Source organism: Motacilla alba, chromosome 4, assembly GCF_015832195.1.
Source record: "Motacilla alba alba isolate MOTALB_02 chromosome 4, Motacilla_alba_V1.0_pri, whole genome shotgun sequence".
NCBI classification, from domain to species: Eukaryota; Metazoa; Chordata; class Aves; order Passeriformes; family Motacillidae; genus Motacilla; species Motacilla alba.
The window spans coordinates 46310123-46327013 of record NC_052019.1 but is presented as its reverse complement, the minus strand read 5'-3'; the positions used below and the strand labels follow the sequence as shown (position 1 = coordinate 46327013).

Sequence of the window (16891 nt, the reverse complement as noted above, 5' to 3'; positions counted from 1 at the left end):
TACACAAGCACTCATTAGTATCAGTCCCAATTACAGTGGAATGAGCTGGACAGCCTCCATGCCTCTAAAGAACAGGGAGCTTGCACCCCATGACTGTGTGATAAATGCAGAGGAAGTTACTACCCAGGTTTATGCTTAAGATAGGATACTCACACATTTTTATACTTCAGTAAAATATCTGTTATGAAGTCACAGGCAAAATGAACATAACATACTTACATGGAGTTGTGAATCCAAATGGCAATCTGGAGCGCTGAACATAAAGCTTTATTGGTTTAGAGACTCTTTTCTTAATGAGCTTTCTGATTAAATTATTCAGCTCCAAGATACTGTGTATGTATAAACATCAAAATTCCCTCGAGTATACATGATCATTTTATCACGTTGATAACTTAACAGGATCTAACAGATTTCTGCCTGATTCTGGAAGAACCAACAATGTATCACTGTACTTACAGGAGGTCCTGTGGGGTGGGGGAGAGGGGAAAAAAGGGTAAAAAAAAGAGAAAAAAGAACACATAAGCTTATGAAGTTTCTGGAGAAAGACACACACAAGTCAAGCACAAGGCCTTGGGATTGTCAGTGAGCAGCATTGGTAATACAGGGCACACATTTTCCCACTTAAGTAATCTTGTGCTTTGGTAGTGCTCTGAAACTCGTGAATATGACTACTGCCTAAATGCATGCACTTACCTTAACAAATCTTCAATTACAGTCATGCAAGCTTATGAAAGTTGCTTCTCCCTTCATTTCCATGCAATTTCATGCCAGTCCAAAAATACCAGCCATGGATACAATTCATTTTGTCAGGCTCCACATAAAGCATATGTAACCACACCACCAGTTTCAGTTAACCACACAGTGAGCACTGGATCAGAGCTTGGCTGAGGAATTGCACAAAGTACCCTTGGCATTTAACCTGGGCATCTTGTCAAGAATACATGTACCAGCATCTTCCAGACTTCAACTTTGCCTGTGAGGGGAGGTTACAGTGGCCACCTGACAGTGCTGAACTTTATTTTCATCGCCTTCCTCTCTCAGGGCACACATATAAAATGCTCCCCATTAAAATGTCACACTTCATGAAGTGATATTTGCACATTTTTTCAATTATTTAGACCTCAAAGACTTTAGTGTAGCAGTTCTTGGAAACATTATCAAAGGCCTACAAATCAAATCTACTATTTCAGTCTTATTAAGGTGAGCAGCTGCAGCTCCCAAATCAATGGCATTTCATTAAGCTTTTATGCCTCTCTCTAATTTCTGAATAAAGTGAAGTGCAAAAGGAGTATAAAACAGCAGCAGCTGTACTTTGAGATTGCTTTTAATACTGACAGCCTTTTGGTTTTAACAATGCAACTTTTATTGTCCAGCAACTAAGGTAATTTCTTTATTCTGGCAAACATTCTTAAACAGCATTTTAAGATGCAGGTCCATTTTTAAATGAGAGATCAGTTTCCTTTATTAATAGTTTACCATGTGTTTATTTGAGATTTAAAATGAATCAATAAGGATCCCACAAAGTAATTTCCAGGATCATTTGTAACTCAGTCTTAAACCACAGAACTTCCCTCTGTATCAGAGCCTCTTTCTCTGAAGTACATCCCAAGACAGCACTGAACGGAAACACAAAGGTGATTTGTATCAACTTTTGGCAGGATTTGGTTTTAGTTTTGTGATACAGGAAGATATGCAAATAGTTTTTAAGAGCCAGATAAATTATCATTTACATAGATAAGAAAGGCTACAGAAGATTTACAGAGATCAAGTTGATTGGAAGACTTTCCTAGCTGGCAGATTAGACAAGACAGCCAAGGAGAATAGAAATGCTCATTTTCTACTTTGCTTCCAGAAAGTTCACCTTGATGAAAAACTCAGTCCCACAAGGTAATTGATTCAATTCCTGTGAATGTCAACAGCAAGAGGTGCTCAGCATCTCATAACTTTGCCTCAAATGTAATTTCAAGCTACACACCAGCAGCAGGTTTCTATCAACAGCAACCTCCCTGGTACAGGGTAACGAACCAACAATGTTTTTCTTATTTCTGTTCAAACTTAACTGCTCATTTCTATAAAACAGCTTCTCTCATACAGAGTAGTCTACTTATCACATTATGTCCCTGATTATCAACATTCTTGACACAAGAAATTTTATTTCCTATGTAGTTTCCTTATAAAATTGTTCTCCTCCAACCAAAGGGGCCTGATGTAACACTGACACGGTATTCCAACTAGTGACTTACATGGAGTTATCCTAACTTGTGCATGTGTGAGAACACCCCTGAAGGGTTTGACAGTCACAGACCTGTTACCAAAGGCACTGCGTCAAGCGTTATGAAGGGTGCCAGCAAATTAAGGGTGCCCAAGACTAGAGAAATATCTGGAAGGCCACCAGATACATGCCAAGGGTCACAACATTTTACCAGAGAAGTTTCAGATTTCTTTTTCAGAGCACACATGCAGTACAACTAAAAATCAAGGCATGCTGGGTATGCATCCTCACAAAAACAGACATCAAATGACAACAGATCTTATGAAATTCAAAACTTACCAGTCTCTCCTCTTCTTCCCCGCTTACCTCTTTTCCCTGGAGGACCTAAAAAGAAGATGGAGGATAGTAACTTTTCCCCTTGAAATTACATGTAGAATGTAATTTGTTTGGATGTTAGGGCATTAGACTGATCTACTACATGATGTTCAGAGACTTCGGCTGAGCAGGGGTAAAAGATAACCCAAGTAAGATTTAGGAGTTTGTAATAAATTTGACAGCTATGGTACCCACTACAGCCTCCCTGAAAAAAGGCTGGGAGAAACTTTAAAGGTCATCCAGTTCATCCGTCTTTTTCAAGGAAAAAATTAACCACACCTAATTTCTATTGCAACTTCCACAGGCTTCCCCCCCCCAATATTTCACTGTTCTGACAAGTGGAACATTTTTCTTTATGGCCAACTAACTGCACTGAAGCCCATCAAGTCTCGTGCCTTCCACCATGAACCCCATAGAAGAAATTGTTCCTTTTCTTCTCTCAAAAACGTCTTTGTATTCCTCAGAATTGCTGCACCCTTCCTTCAGTCATTCTAAACCAAATATATTGTGGGACACAAAGTTTTATTAAATTATTCTTGTATTAAGCCAAAAGATTAGTATTCATTTGTAAGAGTAAATACTCTGGAATTTGCTTTCAGTCTCTATCTGAAAACATGCGAGAGATAAAGAAATCATGCCCCGGCTTGCCATCCCCCAAACATTTAGCAACAACGTACATGTTGCCAGACCCAGTGTACGTTGTTTTGCCTCCAGTTTGTACTTGTTTATTTGTCAGCAAACACAATGGCTTAGTTGCTGAATGCTTTTTGCTGACAAGTCTTTACTTCTCATTGTCCTTTCTCCACAAATAATTACATAATACAAACAGCTTCTGCTATCACCTCTGAAATTAAAAAAAAAGGAAAAATCCTTGTTGTCCCTCATTTCTGCCTTCAATATTCTTCTCCAAAAACTGCAGATCTCAGATGTCAGACTGCAGACACTTTCCCCCCTCTTTTTGGTAACCTTGACATACTGTTCCTGAAAGTGCCAGGAGAGAACACTTGCACTTCTCCATGCACAGCTTGGAGGAGAAGCAGCAGCTGTGGGGGTGACACAAGTCCTGAAACTTGGCTGCTCTGAACAGAGAGCCACAGGTGGGACTCTCAGAGCTGCAGAAGAGAGGCGAGTGCATGGGTGGAATTTCCAGAAGCAGCGAGGCGTGCAAGAGCACAAGTACCTCTGCTGTGGCTGGATCTCACCGTTTGTAATGGATATGAGGTGCACAGGTGGTTTTGTGCAAATGGCTGCTACTTTAAACTTTACAAATCATCTGAAGCATCATGCCATAGCTTTTAAATAGCTTTGCATTGTATATTTGCAGCAATCTAGCTTAGAAGACTAAGATGCTGAAAAGCAGCATTAGTGAAACGATTTCAAGACACATATTAAACAGCATTAGTTCTCCAGGTGAATAAAATACTATTGCTTCCTTTAAAAAGGAAGAGGGAGAAGAGAAGAGAAGAGAAGAGAAGAGAAGAGAAGAGAAGAGAAGAGAAGAGAAGAGAAGAGAAGAGAAGAGAAGAGAAGAGAAGAGAAGAGAAGAGAAGAGAAGAGAAGAGAAGAGAAGAGAAGAGAAGGGAGGAAAAGGAGGAGGAGAAAGGAGGAGGGAGAAAATAGAAAAGTAGCTCTTGTCTTGAAAGCAGAGAGGTTTACTCCTATTAGAGCATTATAAATTTGACTAAAATCCTTTTTGCCTGTTCCTATAATTACAATAGTGGCATGATGCAACAGAAGTTTAAGACAACAATATCATACAAGGCAAGAATGGCATGGGATATTCAGAATCAGTAGCACAAATACTTTGGCACCATGAAAAAATAGTAAGTGTCATTTAAGCATGGGAGAATCTTGCAACTTCCTCTTGCAAGGGATATCTAGAGAAACTTCTTACACAGGGAACAGAATGTTACAGACACAGTAAGTTTCTATATTGCACCTCCTTTTTCCTCCCCCCACAACACCAAAAACTCTTAAGAGTCCCCCTGCATGCACACAGGCCTGCAGAGGCCCTCTGTGGAGATTTCCTGAGCTGTACCCAAGCTCACAACACAGATGTAGAGCAATTTGGACTCAACACGAACGTGGATGTGCAGTAGAAACTTAGAATGTTCTTCTCCAGGTAATGACATGTCATTGTGCATATAGCAATCATATTCTCCCAAACAGGGTGGTGATATTTTATTTTATTAAAATTCAACTGTGCTATAGGTGTGCACACACACACAAACAAGTCTACTACCAGGTTTGCTTTTGAGAAAGGAACAGTGCTTGGAAATTAAAAACTTTGGCTATGCACCAGCAAAACACTTAAAAGTCACTAGGAGAAAATACTGAAGGTCACTTCATGCAATGAATTTTAGGAAGGAATGAAATCTGTCCAGAAAACCAGACTTCCACAGAGCATTATGTTGCTAGCTTAGCTGTGTACAGGGACAGCAAAAAACCTGCTCCAGTCCAGCTCTTTCCTTTGTCATCAAATGCTGGTCCCTTCTAAGATGTTATTCTAAGATTATTAGATTTAAATGCGTGAATCATCAGAAAAATTACTATTATTATTATGTTTCCAAAGTAACCACACTGCTGAGGTTAGGAAAACTACTCTTGACTTAGACCAATATTAATGAAACCATACCGCTGCCCCGATCATCAGACCAGCAGTATTTGAGGACCATTGAGGGACAGGTATCTCTTCTATCTCATTAAAACTTTTTTGATTTGTGCACTATTGAAGTCTGCCAAGGTGGTGGCATTTGCAAAACTCTAATTAATTGTGAGATGAGAGATGGATCTTGCAAACTTTTTTTGATTTTTATGATCATTTGAGGAAATAATTGCTGTATATTTACCTATTTACTTACTTTTTACCAATACAAACTAATTCCTTTTAAACTGTTTGCCACAGATGGTTTCAATTCACAGAAAACTAACTCTGAAATTTATGGTCATCGCTAGATGACCTACTGCTTCAGAAAGTACACAAGCTTTCATGTTTTCCTGAACAGGCTGCCTTCTCTAAATCTCAACTGCTAACACATCATCTGTAGCTGCAAGAGTTTCAAGCTATCAAAACCGTGGGCATTTTTCTATAAATACTAATTTTCCATCTGTCTATAATTTTATAACTTTGCACTAATTGGAGGATTTGGTGGAGACACATCACAGCAGAAGAAGTGAATAAAGCTGTATTATGGACAATGCCAGCTTGCATCAAGTCCACAGATTTTTATAGCTTGCACGAAACACTCAACATGACACAACTACACTGAACATTCCTGCCTGGGGTAAAAAAATGTCTCTTCAAGAGTATCAGAAATGTCTATGCTGATCTGAATTTATTCCAGATTATTTTACGGGTATTTTGTTTTAAAATATATTTTCATAATAAAAATATAAATATTAGGAAGAAAAATTGGCATTTGAATCTCAGTGGAATTAGGTGGGTTAATAAACATTAGTGATACTGAGCAATAAGCAAAAGCCTGTTTAAAGCAGCCAGCTTTGGCTAAACACTGTTTTTCCAGAATCACTACATTTACCTACCTGTAGAGAGTAAGAATAAAAGGCCAGACCATCTGGTTTTCATTTTCAACCTAATTTAGTTGAATTATATCTGAAATTACATCTGAAAAAATATCTGAAATTATTTTATTCTTCCAAAACCATTTATGAAACTAATTCTTATCAACAGAAAATTTAGAAAGAATTTTTTTCTATTCAATTAAAAAAAATAATGCCACTGCTATTCCATACTTATGAAGAGAATTTTGGAATTGAAAGAAACTAAAGCTAATTGAAACTAAAAGTCAATTATTTATCTAAATTTATCTTCTCAAGCACAGAATGTCAGCCACTCAAAGAGCAGCTCTTACCTACCATAAGACTCTGTCAAACAAACAAAAAAAAAAACAACAAATAAAAAACCCCCTCCCACACTGCACAAAATGGACAAAACTACCTGTACTCTTTAAATTTATTTATATATTTACAGCAAAAAAAAAAAAAAATCTACATTTCAGAAACAGCACACAGAAAAAAAAAAAAAGAAAAAACAATGAAAAACCCACCACATTTGGTGGGTGAGACACAGTGTTCCTCTATCAGCACCTGCCAGGAACATCATATGCTTGGCCATTTATTCACCAGCTGATCTAGAATGTCAAGTTCCTCCTAATTTTTGAAAGAATTACAGTGGCATTATCAAATCAAAGGAAGCATCTTTGGTTATAACAACCTCCAGAAGCTTACTTAAGCTCTTACTTGCATTGTCATTGCAAGTAAGAGATACACCAAACCATGCACCAGCCTAAGAATAACACAAGAGTTCAGAACCCTGCTCCCTCTTTTACTGATGCCCAGCACTTCAGTCATATGTTGTTTCACACATACGTAGCTACTGTTAAAGGTAACAAGTATTCCACGTGCACATGAGAAGAATAATATTTTTCTGGCTATTTCAAAGGACATCCCATTTCACATGAAGGTCACAGAAACACAGGGGTTTTGCCTGTCAAGTCAGAAAAACTACACAACTACACACAACTACAGTCTCAGAATAAACCCTGAGCAACTTTGCTGAAGGTAGAATTACTTCAATATCATCAGTCATGAAACTGTCAGCCTTGCTGAAATCATCTGCATTAAAATATCCATCATTCACCTGAACTATACCAACCAAACCATCCTTTCTGATTCAACTCTGACACTGGTAAAATAACTGCTATTGGTAGCATTTCAAGCTCCATCACTCCAAGATGCAAATGGACCCAACTCTTTCCGCTTCCAAAGTACAACCTCGCTGTCATCATTTTATCCCACTTCACATTTCTGCCTGTCAAACTGACTCAGGAAGGAGTAGGGCACTGAAGGGAGCCAACCCCTCACTGCTCACAGGGAGAGGAGAGCCTCCCCAGCAAACTGGCACCCCTGCCTCAGAGCTGTGGGAGCAGCAGCTCTGCAGGTAGGGAGCGGAGCAGAGCGGCAGCTGCTGAGCCTGACACCTTCCTGTGAAACACACATGCCATGAGCAGTGTGCTGGCTCCAGGTAATGGTGTCTGAGTGCCCTATCCTTACAGCCTCCACCTGCCAGCATGGTCACCACCTCCAGCAAACAGCACTGAAACATCCCAGTGGGATGAGCACACACCCAGTGGATGTCTGTCTGGGCAACCTGAGATTCAACAGACACACCTGTGGTCCCTTCTCACAGCATTGCCATCAGTGGGAAGACTTCTATCTCCAAAGCTGACCATGCTCATATAAACTCTACATGAATCTATTCCAGGCTACTTCATCAGCCTTTTCTGCTCTCCCCTCTTTTCTCAGCTTTTTTAACTCATGTAAAACTTGGACTCCTCTTTCCTCACACTCTGCATAACCACCTGACATGTCCATCTTCTTTGTACCTCAGTCTCTCTGTGACAGCCTGCCTGAACTTCCTACCTCATAAAATTACCCCATTTTGAGTCCTGGCTGGATAAATAACATCCATTGTTTCACACACAGTACATCATCTATTTGGCTCACCCTGAAGTCTCACTGCATTGCACGGTCTTGGATACATGTCAGAAACTATTATGCAACTTGGCTGAGGAAATGTCAAAACCGAGTCTGTCTGATCCCCACAGCAAAGCAACCTGACTGCCCTAAATCAGATTGTACCATTTCTGCACATGCTAAATACCATCTGATTAGAGACATCTAGCATAACGTAATTTCACTAGTACCAGATGCCACTGAGGAAGACTCCCACTATCGTCACCTGCAAAAACAGCCATATATTTTCACAGAATCATAGAAAGGTTGGGCTTGAAATGAACCTTGAAGATCATCTGGTTCCAACCCCACTGCCATGGGCAGGAATGCCAACCACTAAATCAGATGCTCAGGGCTCCATCCAACCTGGTCTTGAACACTGTAAGAGAAGCAGCATCTGCAGCTCTGGGTAATCTGTTCCACCATCCTCACAGTAAAAAAAATTTTTCCTAACACCTAATCTAAATATCTTTATTTTTTCTTTAAAACTGTTGCCCTTTGTCCTATAGGGCACTATCTGCCTGCGTAAAAAAAGTTGTTCTCCCTCCTTTTCATAAGCCCCCTTTAGGTACTGAAAGGCTACAATGGGGGCTCCAGAGAGTCTTCTCTTCTCCAGGCTGGAAAATCCCACTTTTCTCAGCCTGTCCTCTCAGGAGAGGGCTTCCAACCCTCCGACCATCTTGGTGGCCTCTTGTGGACTCACCCCAAGGGATCCATATCCTTATGCTGGGGAGCTCAGTGCTGGCCACATGCTGGCCTTGCTTCTCATGATGCAGCCCAAGCTTTCTGGGCACACTGTTAGCTCATGTCCAGCTTGTCATCCACCGGTATCCCCAAGTCCTTCTCCACAGGGCTGCTCTCAATGAGGTCTTCCCCTGGTCTTGACTCACATCTGGGACTGCCCTGACCCAGGTATAGCATTCTGCCCTTGGACTTGCTGAACCTCATGTGGTTCTCGTAGGCCCACTTCTGCAGCTTGTCCATGTCCCCCTGGTTGGCATCCTGTCCTTCTGTCGTGTCAGCTGCACTGCTCAGTTTGTGTCATCCACAAACTTGTGGAGGGTGCTCTCCATCTTGCTGTCTATGCCACTGACAGAGATATTAAAGAGCACCAGTTCCAGGAGGGAGCTGTGAGGGACACCACTTGTCACCAGCTGTTTTCCATCTCACCCGCAAATCCAAGGATGCTTTCCTTCTATAACAGCTACAGTCAACGGTTCACAGTAATCCTGGGTTTTGAGCATTCCCTAAACACCACACAACTTCCATTTCTCTCTCCCTCCATCTGCACTCCTCACAGAGTTTTGTTGCATGAATGTATTACGCCTGTTTGGTTCTTTTCAGATTCAGGCTCTGGAGTGTCTGAAGTCACGATTTCCCTGCCAAGCCCTCAGATAATTCTTTGGGTTGAAGCTGCCTGAGAACTTTGTGAATGCTTCTGGTGCTGCTTTCTGGGGCTAGATGCTTGAGTTCCAAATGGATATTCCCCTTTAGATGCTCTGCTGGCTATCAGCTCCCATCCCAACCTGAAGCCTGAGTTCATTAAACACTACATAAAATATCAGATGCATGTGTCTTCTCTAAAAGCCATATTATAAGGTGGGTTATCTGCTTTCTACGGATACCTTACATGACCTTATTAACAGAGGTAAGAGGTGTGAGAGCAAATTGTTTTCTCTACAAATCCTCCCCCATTGTTTTTCTCTGCATTTTTATGTTATTGTGATTTTCGTGTTCTGTAGGGACAGCAAAAGTGGAGCCACTGGTTTCCCTAACAGGGCTACAGCATATTTTGCATTTAACTTTATCCCTATGTATGCCAACACTTTGGCCGTGTCCTTGGCCACATCTGTAGTTTTAGGAGTGCCTTCACTGACCTAATCATACATACATCAACATCTTCCTGAGTCACAGAAGTCTCACAGTGTGTTACAGTCACAAAATTCAATCATAATGACATTTTCTCTCTTTCTTTTTTGTTCAGTAGTAGAAGGAGTGGGGTAAGAAACACTGCGGCTTTCGTAAGCTCATTTTAGGAAGATTTAACAATGCAGAAGGAATAGGTTCTTGAACTTTGCATTTTTTACAGGTTACTGCATCACCACAGAGCTGTGGCAGAACACAAGTAACTAATGATAATTAAAATACTGTCAGAGGTAAAAATTCACATTTATAAGGCAACCAGTGAAATTATGCAGGTCAGATCCCAGCATTTGTATCCAGATATAATTATGACCTATTTTGCCTAAGTAGTCTGAAATAGATCCCAGTACCAGTAGCCTGAGCTGGAACAGTTTGATAGTTCTTACAGACTAAATTTTATTAGTAAGGCTGTTAAACTATTTTAATGAACATATAACACTCCAAGCACACATGGTCATCTTGCAAACACAGAAATAGCTGCTATCACCTGGCTGACAAATATTGCTGAGGGACAGCTGAACCGTGTAGGGATAGCTATTCTATACTAGCAAGGCATGACAGTATTATCATTTCAACTGGCCATTCCATTGTATTATTATCATGCCATATCAATAGTTGGCCCTATGATGCAAAAAGCATATGTCATATTGAGAAAAACTATTTAAGCTTCATTTAACTTTTTCAGATAATAACGTGGATGAAATAAGAAATAAGGTATCAGAATTAAATTACTCTTCAGCCTCAAAAGAATTTGAATTAACTTTAGAAAGAAATTTTGAAGACACACAGCCAGCCAGATGGTAAAGTAACTACACAGTACAAATGCAGTCATATAAAAGCAAAATCCTCAGAATTAGAAGTCCTTAAAAGCTAATCCCTCATCCACCTTTAAGGAAGTCATGTTAAATCTCAGTGCCAAAATTCTGCCATCAGAATAATAACTAGAGCAAATAATAACAAATAGTTAGAACAAAACAACAACACAAAGCATATTATCCTTCTCAAATGCAGTGCTTTGGAAGCAATAGGGCTCAAGTAGAGAGTCAAATTGTAATGCCCAAGAACGAGTCATTCTTTCCCGACTATTTACGGAGTAACACCAGATACAGGTGAGGATGGAGAAGGACTGCAGCATTCTAGGTCTTATAGCTGTGAAATGAGGACTTCTCCATGGCAGGCAGTACCTCCCTCAACCCCAGTGAATGGCAGCTATCTTTCCATGCAGTAGCAGGGAGCAGCCATCCGTCCTGGCTGCGAATTCAATGCTACTTGTGTGTCTGAGTGATTTTTCATCTAAGCCTTTCATGGCCTTGCATGTGCATGGGAGACTTTGGTCATTCCTTTCTCTGAAGGCTCACTCTAACCTGAGTAAACCCATGGCCTCAAAGCTTCCTCAACCAACTAAATGTGTACATCTCTTCTCTCCTCAAGAAAAAAGGACACCTCTCTCCACATCACAGCAGAATGATCCACATGAATTATCCTCTCACCACATTCACATCAGCAGAATGATCATAGGCTTAGATGTGTGGGCCACACAAGACCTGAAATCCCCACACCATGGTAGACTTAAAAAGGCGTTTTCTATTTCCTCACAAGTCCTACACAAATTTATTCCTGACATAACTTCCCACCACATGCCTCATGTCCTTTTCCCTTCACATTTCATCAGTCTGATTTTGTTTGCTTGTTTTGCTCTTTTTTTTGCATACTTTTTCCTTGCTGGCCACGTGGCTCTCAGCTGCCAGGCCCAGTACAGCAGCAAGCTAGGTGCAACAGCTGGACAGAAGTGCTGCTCAAGCACCGGCACCAGGATTAGACACACTCTCAGTACTCTTGGTAGATGAAACACAGGCTGCTAGTTTTGCTTTGGAACAGTTGGGATAGCTCACCTCAGTGCAAACATGGGATATGTTCAGCATATGAAAAGAATGATTTTTCCAAGGTTTCTAACTTTGTGAAATTTGGGTTGCCATCTTTTAACCACACATGAGAACAGCAGAAGGTCACATAGACCTGATATCAGCCAAGGTTAAATCCCAGTCTTTCACTCCAAATTACAGCTATGTGAGACCTAATTCACAAAGAAGAGGTAAAGCCAGAATATGTTTCCTTTAGCTTTCATTCTTAAACATCTGGTCCTGCTTGCAAAGAAAAAAAAAAAAAAACCAGACTGCATTTGCTTTTTGGCAAAAAGGTAAGCCACTGAAAACCCAGCCTCACAATGACAGGGAAGAGGCAATGCTAACAACAGTATGTCAGGTCCTCACAACACTGACCACAATTGGTGAAGTTATTTTCACTGGTAGTAATGAAAATAAAATTACCCAAGGATCACAGATTACTCTGAATGCTCATCACAAAACAGGAGTTTTGCTAGAATTTTCACCAATTACAGATTTTAATTAACAGAAGTGTTTAGAAGTGACTAAGGTCTCGCAGTTTTAGTGCATTTGTAAAACCCGGGATATTTTTATAAGGTACTCAACTTTTCCATGAATTCTGATTTTTCTTCTCAGCTCAAGAGCAAACCTAAAATCCAAAGTATTGCCATGAACAATTAAAATTCCCATCACATAATTTGTCATATCAGTTTCATATTATTCTAAAAATTTTCTCCTGCAAAGTCACTGAGTAACCTTTCCAGATTTTTAAAGATGAACAACAACATCAACACCGTATTCAGTTAAAACTGTACAACACAACTGAAACCAATTTTTAGCATCCTAGACCATCTCCATTTACCATGTGGAGTCCAGGTGTCTCCTCTTACTGCAGATTTGATCCACATGCTTAACTTTTAAGCCATGATTGACAAGAGTTCGTGATTATGATGACAGATTAAAGTGTTCATTGAATTCAGAGGGTTTTTATTTCAGTTGTGACAGTAGTGTACTGGGAGACAATGAAACACAATATCACAGGATTAAAGGCAGCACATAACTAGTCAGGCACTGGTACTGCAATCATCTTGGTCTCACACACATGCTGATCACCCATTTAAACATAAAACCCTACCCTGAGCACTGCATATTCCTTTCAAAGTCTTACTCACGTGCCTCCTCTCATTTCTAACATAATAAATATATCATCTGACGAGGAGCTTAGTGACAGCTGCACAAGTTAGTTCTAATAACAAAAAATAATAAGTGGTTTTAAAAGGTTCAATAAGTCTCTATTGCATAACAGCAGCAAAGCAGCACAATTGTTGCTTACAAGCAAAAGTAAAGACATAATTAAAAATTGTGCTAGGATTGCCTTACTCCTAAACTACAAATGTCAGTTAACACAGGAGGTACACAATTGAAAAAGACCAAAAATTATAAAGAGGAAACTATATTCACTTTGGTCTACATCTTACAGCTGCCTGTGAACTTTAGCAGTGATACAGGCTTTGGTTTCCAAGGAGATGCATATTCAGCCTGACAGACACCAGTAAAATATTTTTATTATCCTGGGCTACATCCTGCTCCTTAGTCTCAATTATTTCCAATAGCAAACTTACCCCCAAAAAAACCTTCAAAGAAAGGGCAATATCCCATGCTTTGAACACTCTCATGAGACTACACTCATGAAATATAGCAGCTTGTCTTTCATCCACTGGACATTACTTCAGGTTGAGATGTGAGTGCAGTGCATAATGACAATAAAAGAAGACTCCCGCAGATGCCAAAACAACCAGAACTTGGATAATTCTTGCTGTGCAGGTCTCTTTTATAATTTAAGAGGAAAACCAAGGGAAGTTGTACTATGTCAGGCGCAGAGTAAGATTAAAGAATTAATGCATAAAAGTCTTTCATATCACCGTAGAGACTTATTTCATAACATTTTTTTCAATTGTTTTTAACTTTCAAAAATTTTCTGCTACAAATGTAAATCTTAGTACACATCCCACATATGGAGAACTTGCAGAAAAGAGCACAAGAGAATGGATGCTCTCAGCTGCTTCTCTGTGACCAGCTGTATCTACGGTAGCTTGGAAACCATCCAATGCTGTAACTTTGTCAGCCAACTGTAACCCCATGTTGAACTTAAAGAACTTAATCCACTCTATTATTGCCTTTTCACAGGTGGAACCTGTGCCCTTTTCTTTTACCAAGATCCTTCCCGTGACATAATAAGAGACACCAAAAATCGAATGACTGTTCATATTAATTTATATAGCTCATCTTTTACCCGTACAAAGAGAATGAACTAGCAGCATAAATAAGTAAAAAAATTCCATCTCAAGCAAAGCAAATGGAGTTGAGCTATCATTTTAGACTGCCAGACACACAAATATACACTCAGAGTTAAGCACACACACAGAAGAGCTTTCTACTTTATAGGCAATTCCAGAGGGCCTTATCAGCTTTGACTGATGCTAATCTTCCCCTGAAGCGGTGGGGCTTTTACTTGGACAAGTGCTGAATTTAAAAGAAGCATCTTGAGATTTGGCAGAGTTTCAAACAAAAAGCATGTCATGGATATTCTTCACAATATATTGCAAAAGTAACTGTCCTCTAACATATAATAGTTTACATATGCTGTTCTGTAAATAATATAATAATTAACACACTAGTTACACATAATTCACTATTTATGCAGGAAGATCGAGTGCAAAATTTACTCACAGTATTTTAAGAAAGTAAAAGAAAGACATGAACAAAGTTTTTACACACCTACTACTAGCATGGAGTAAAAGCTGGGATTGAAGTCAATCAAGTTAATCAAATTATAGATAGCAGCATACTTTCTGAATTGTGTCCATGCATGACTGGGGATGAGTATAAGCCAGTTGCAAAGGAAACATCTCTCACTGCAAAACAGGGCAACCTGCTCTTGATCTTCTATCTACAAAACGCAACTGCAGCTTTCCACCACCAGCTAGTTGCAGTAACATTGGGAGTGAAATGACAATAATGCATAACAAGCTTGGAAACAATGAGATCATGGCTTTTTAACTGCAAGTCAAGCTGCAACAAGTCTGACATGTGCAAAACTATTGAAAATCTGGCTCTCAGCATCACAACTGAACCTTCAGGGAGCTGACCATAATGGAAGGCTGTTCCTTGTACAGATGTTTGAGCAAGAGTTACAGTCTTAACCTGCCCAGATGTGACATATGCAATGTGTCACTAAAGGAATAAACTACTTTTTACAAACATCTTTCTTAGTGAAACTGGACAGCATGACTTAACACAGCCTTAAAAGAAGGGGATGTTGAAAAGCACTAGGCTCTGCATTACATCTAAAATGCTGTCCAGAGTTAATAAATTTATATGGTGCTGTACCTAAATGTCCTGAGAGTAGAACTTACAAGAAGTTAAACATTAGTACTTTGCTATAACTAAGTGTTGCATTTTACTAGAGGCAGGGAAATGCTATATTCATCATATAATGGGAAGTTGTATTTGTAACCCCTGCCAAGGTTAAGCAGTAATCAAAGAATCTTCTTTTAAAGTTTAAACTTTAGGACTGAGTCAGGAAGTGAGTCATCCTCATACCCCCTTACAGTTACAGCTATGTCCTAGCAAAGGCCATAGACTTGCTAAAAGTGTCCAGTCTTCCTTTTGGGAAAACATCTGAGCAGAGCTCTCAGGCAGGAAAAAAAAAAAAAAAAAGGCTACAGCTTTACTTAGTTCCCAAAATCAGTGACATGAACTCATATGTTCCTGAACAAAACACTAACTTGGCAATGATGTTTGGAACATGTTATAGTTTGCATATAAACCTACTTGGCAAGCCAGACAGCAACTGGAATAATTTTTCTTGGATAAAGAGACAGACTAACTCCTCAATGCCACTCATGAGCAAGCATGCTAGGGGGGTCTGGCAATATTTCTCAGACGTTACTACAAGGTCATGACCATCTGCTGAATATCAAAGCCCAAACATCAGTGCTGAATTGAGACTAAAATATCTACCCTAGTTAAAGTGATAGTGAATGCAATCAGCAAAAGCCTACCCCATGTCAAAAGACACTGGGAAGCCACCTGTTTGCTGTGGCCTTTCAAATACAGCCACAAAGCAGATAGTGCTACAGTGCACAAGCACACACGATGAAGGAAGCAAGGTTTTGCAGATCCAGAGGAGGCAGCTCCTTGCTGTGATCCACACAATGAAATCCCCCACAAATGTCATGATTAGTGAATATGAGTCTCTAGTCCAAACAAGCTTAATTGAATTAGATGACATACAGATTCCAAAAATGTCATGAGAAATCTTAAAGGCAACAAATGTATGAACAATTTAAAATTAGGACTACTTCTTAGATAAAAGCAGACCTTTAACTATTCATCTATCCTTCTGAAAGATTGTATTAAATGGATTAGTTCCTGTGGAAAAGAACATCCACTCAGCTACTGGTGAGATGTCAGATAAGTACCATTAAAACTGCTTTTGAATGAGGAGAGATGAGAAGACAGAAATCTGAAACAGGGTCACTTAGAAGCTCAATCAGAGTTCAATAGGGGTGGCCTATTATTCTCAAGCTCTTCAAACTCTTGCTGAATTCCCCACGAAGAGTACTTTGACTCCCAGATACTGAGTCTGGGTGTTTAATAGGCTGTTACCTATTAAAATCAAACATTTGGTGGGGAAAGGTAGGAGGGAGAGAAGCTTTATGCCTGTTGGGATCTCATTATCACAATAGCCAACAAAACAGATTGTTTCTTCACCTATGGAACAATCAGTAAATACAACTAGCACCTTATGAGCAAACCCTGATTCTGATAAGCCAGGCTTTCAATAAGATGTTTTACTTTCTTCTAAGGTACAACAAGATGTAGAGCAAACTTTACTCTAAAAATAAAACCCAACAAAGACAAAAACATGTGTTTAGTATACAGGCTATTACAATTTCCT

The 16891-nt window shown here is 39.7% G+C and overlaps 1 protein-coding gene across 6 annotated transcripts in view; it reads right to left on the bottom strand.

The window, feature by feature from the left end:
- COL25A1 (collagen type XXV alpha 1 chain) overlaps positions 1–16891 on the bottom strand; it is a 298274-nt gene that overhangs the window by 144689 nt on the left and 136694 nt on the right. For 4 of the 6 annotated variants that reach the window (XM_038136317.1, XM_038136318.1, XM_038136316.1 and 1 more), the window contains exons 3-4: positions 2552–2596; positions 457–464 (exon numbers count right to left, since the gene is read on the bottom strand). In XM_038136317.1, the coding sequence (XP_037992245.1) occupies positions 457–464; positions 2552–2596 (53 nt within the window). The other 2 variants (XM_038136319.1, XM_038136320.1) reach the window with 1 other exon arrangement.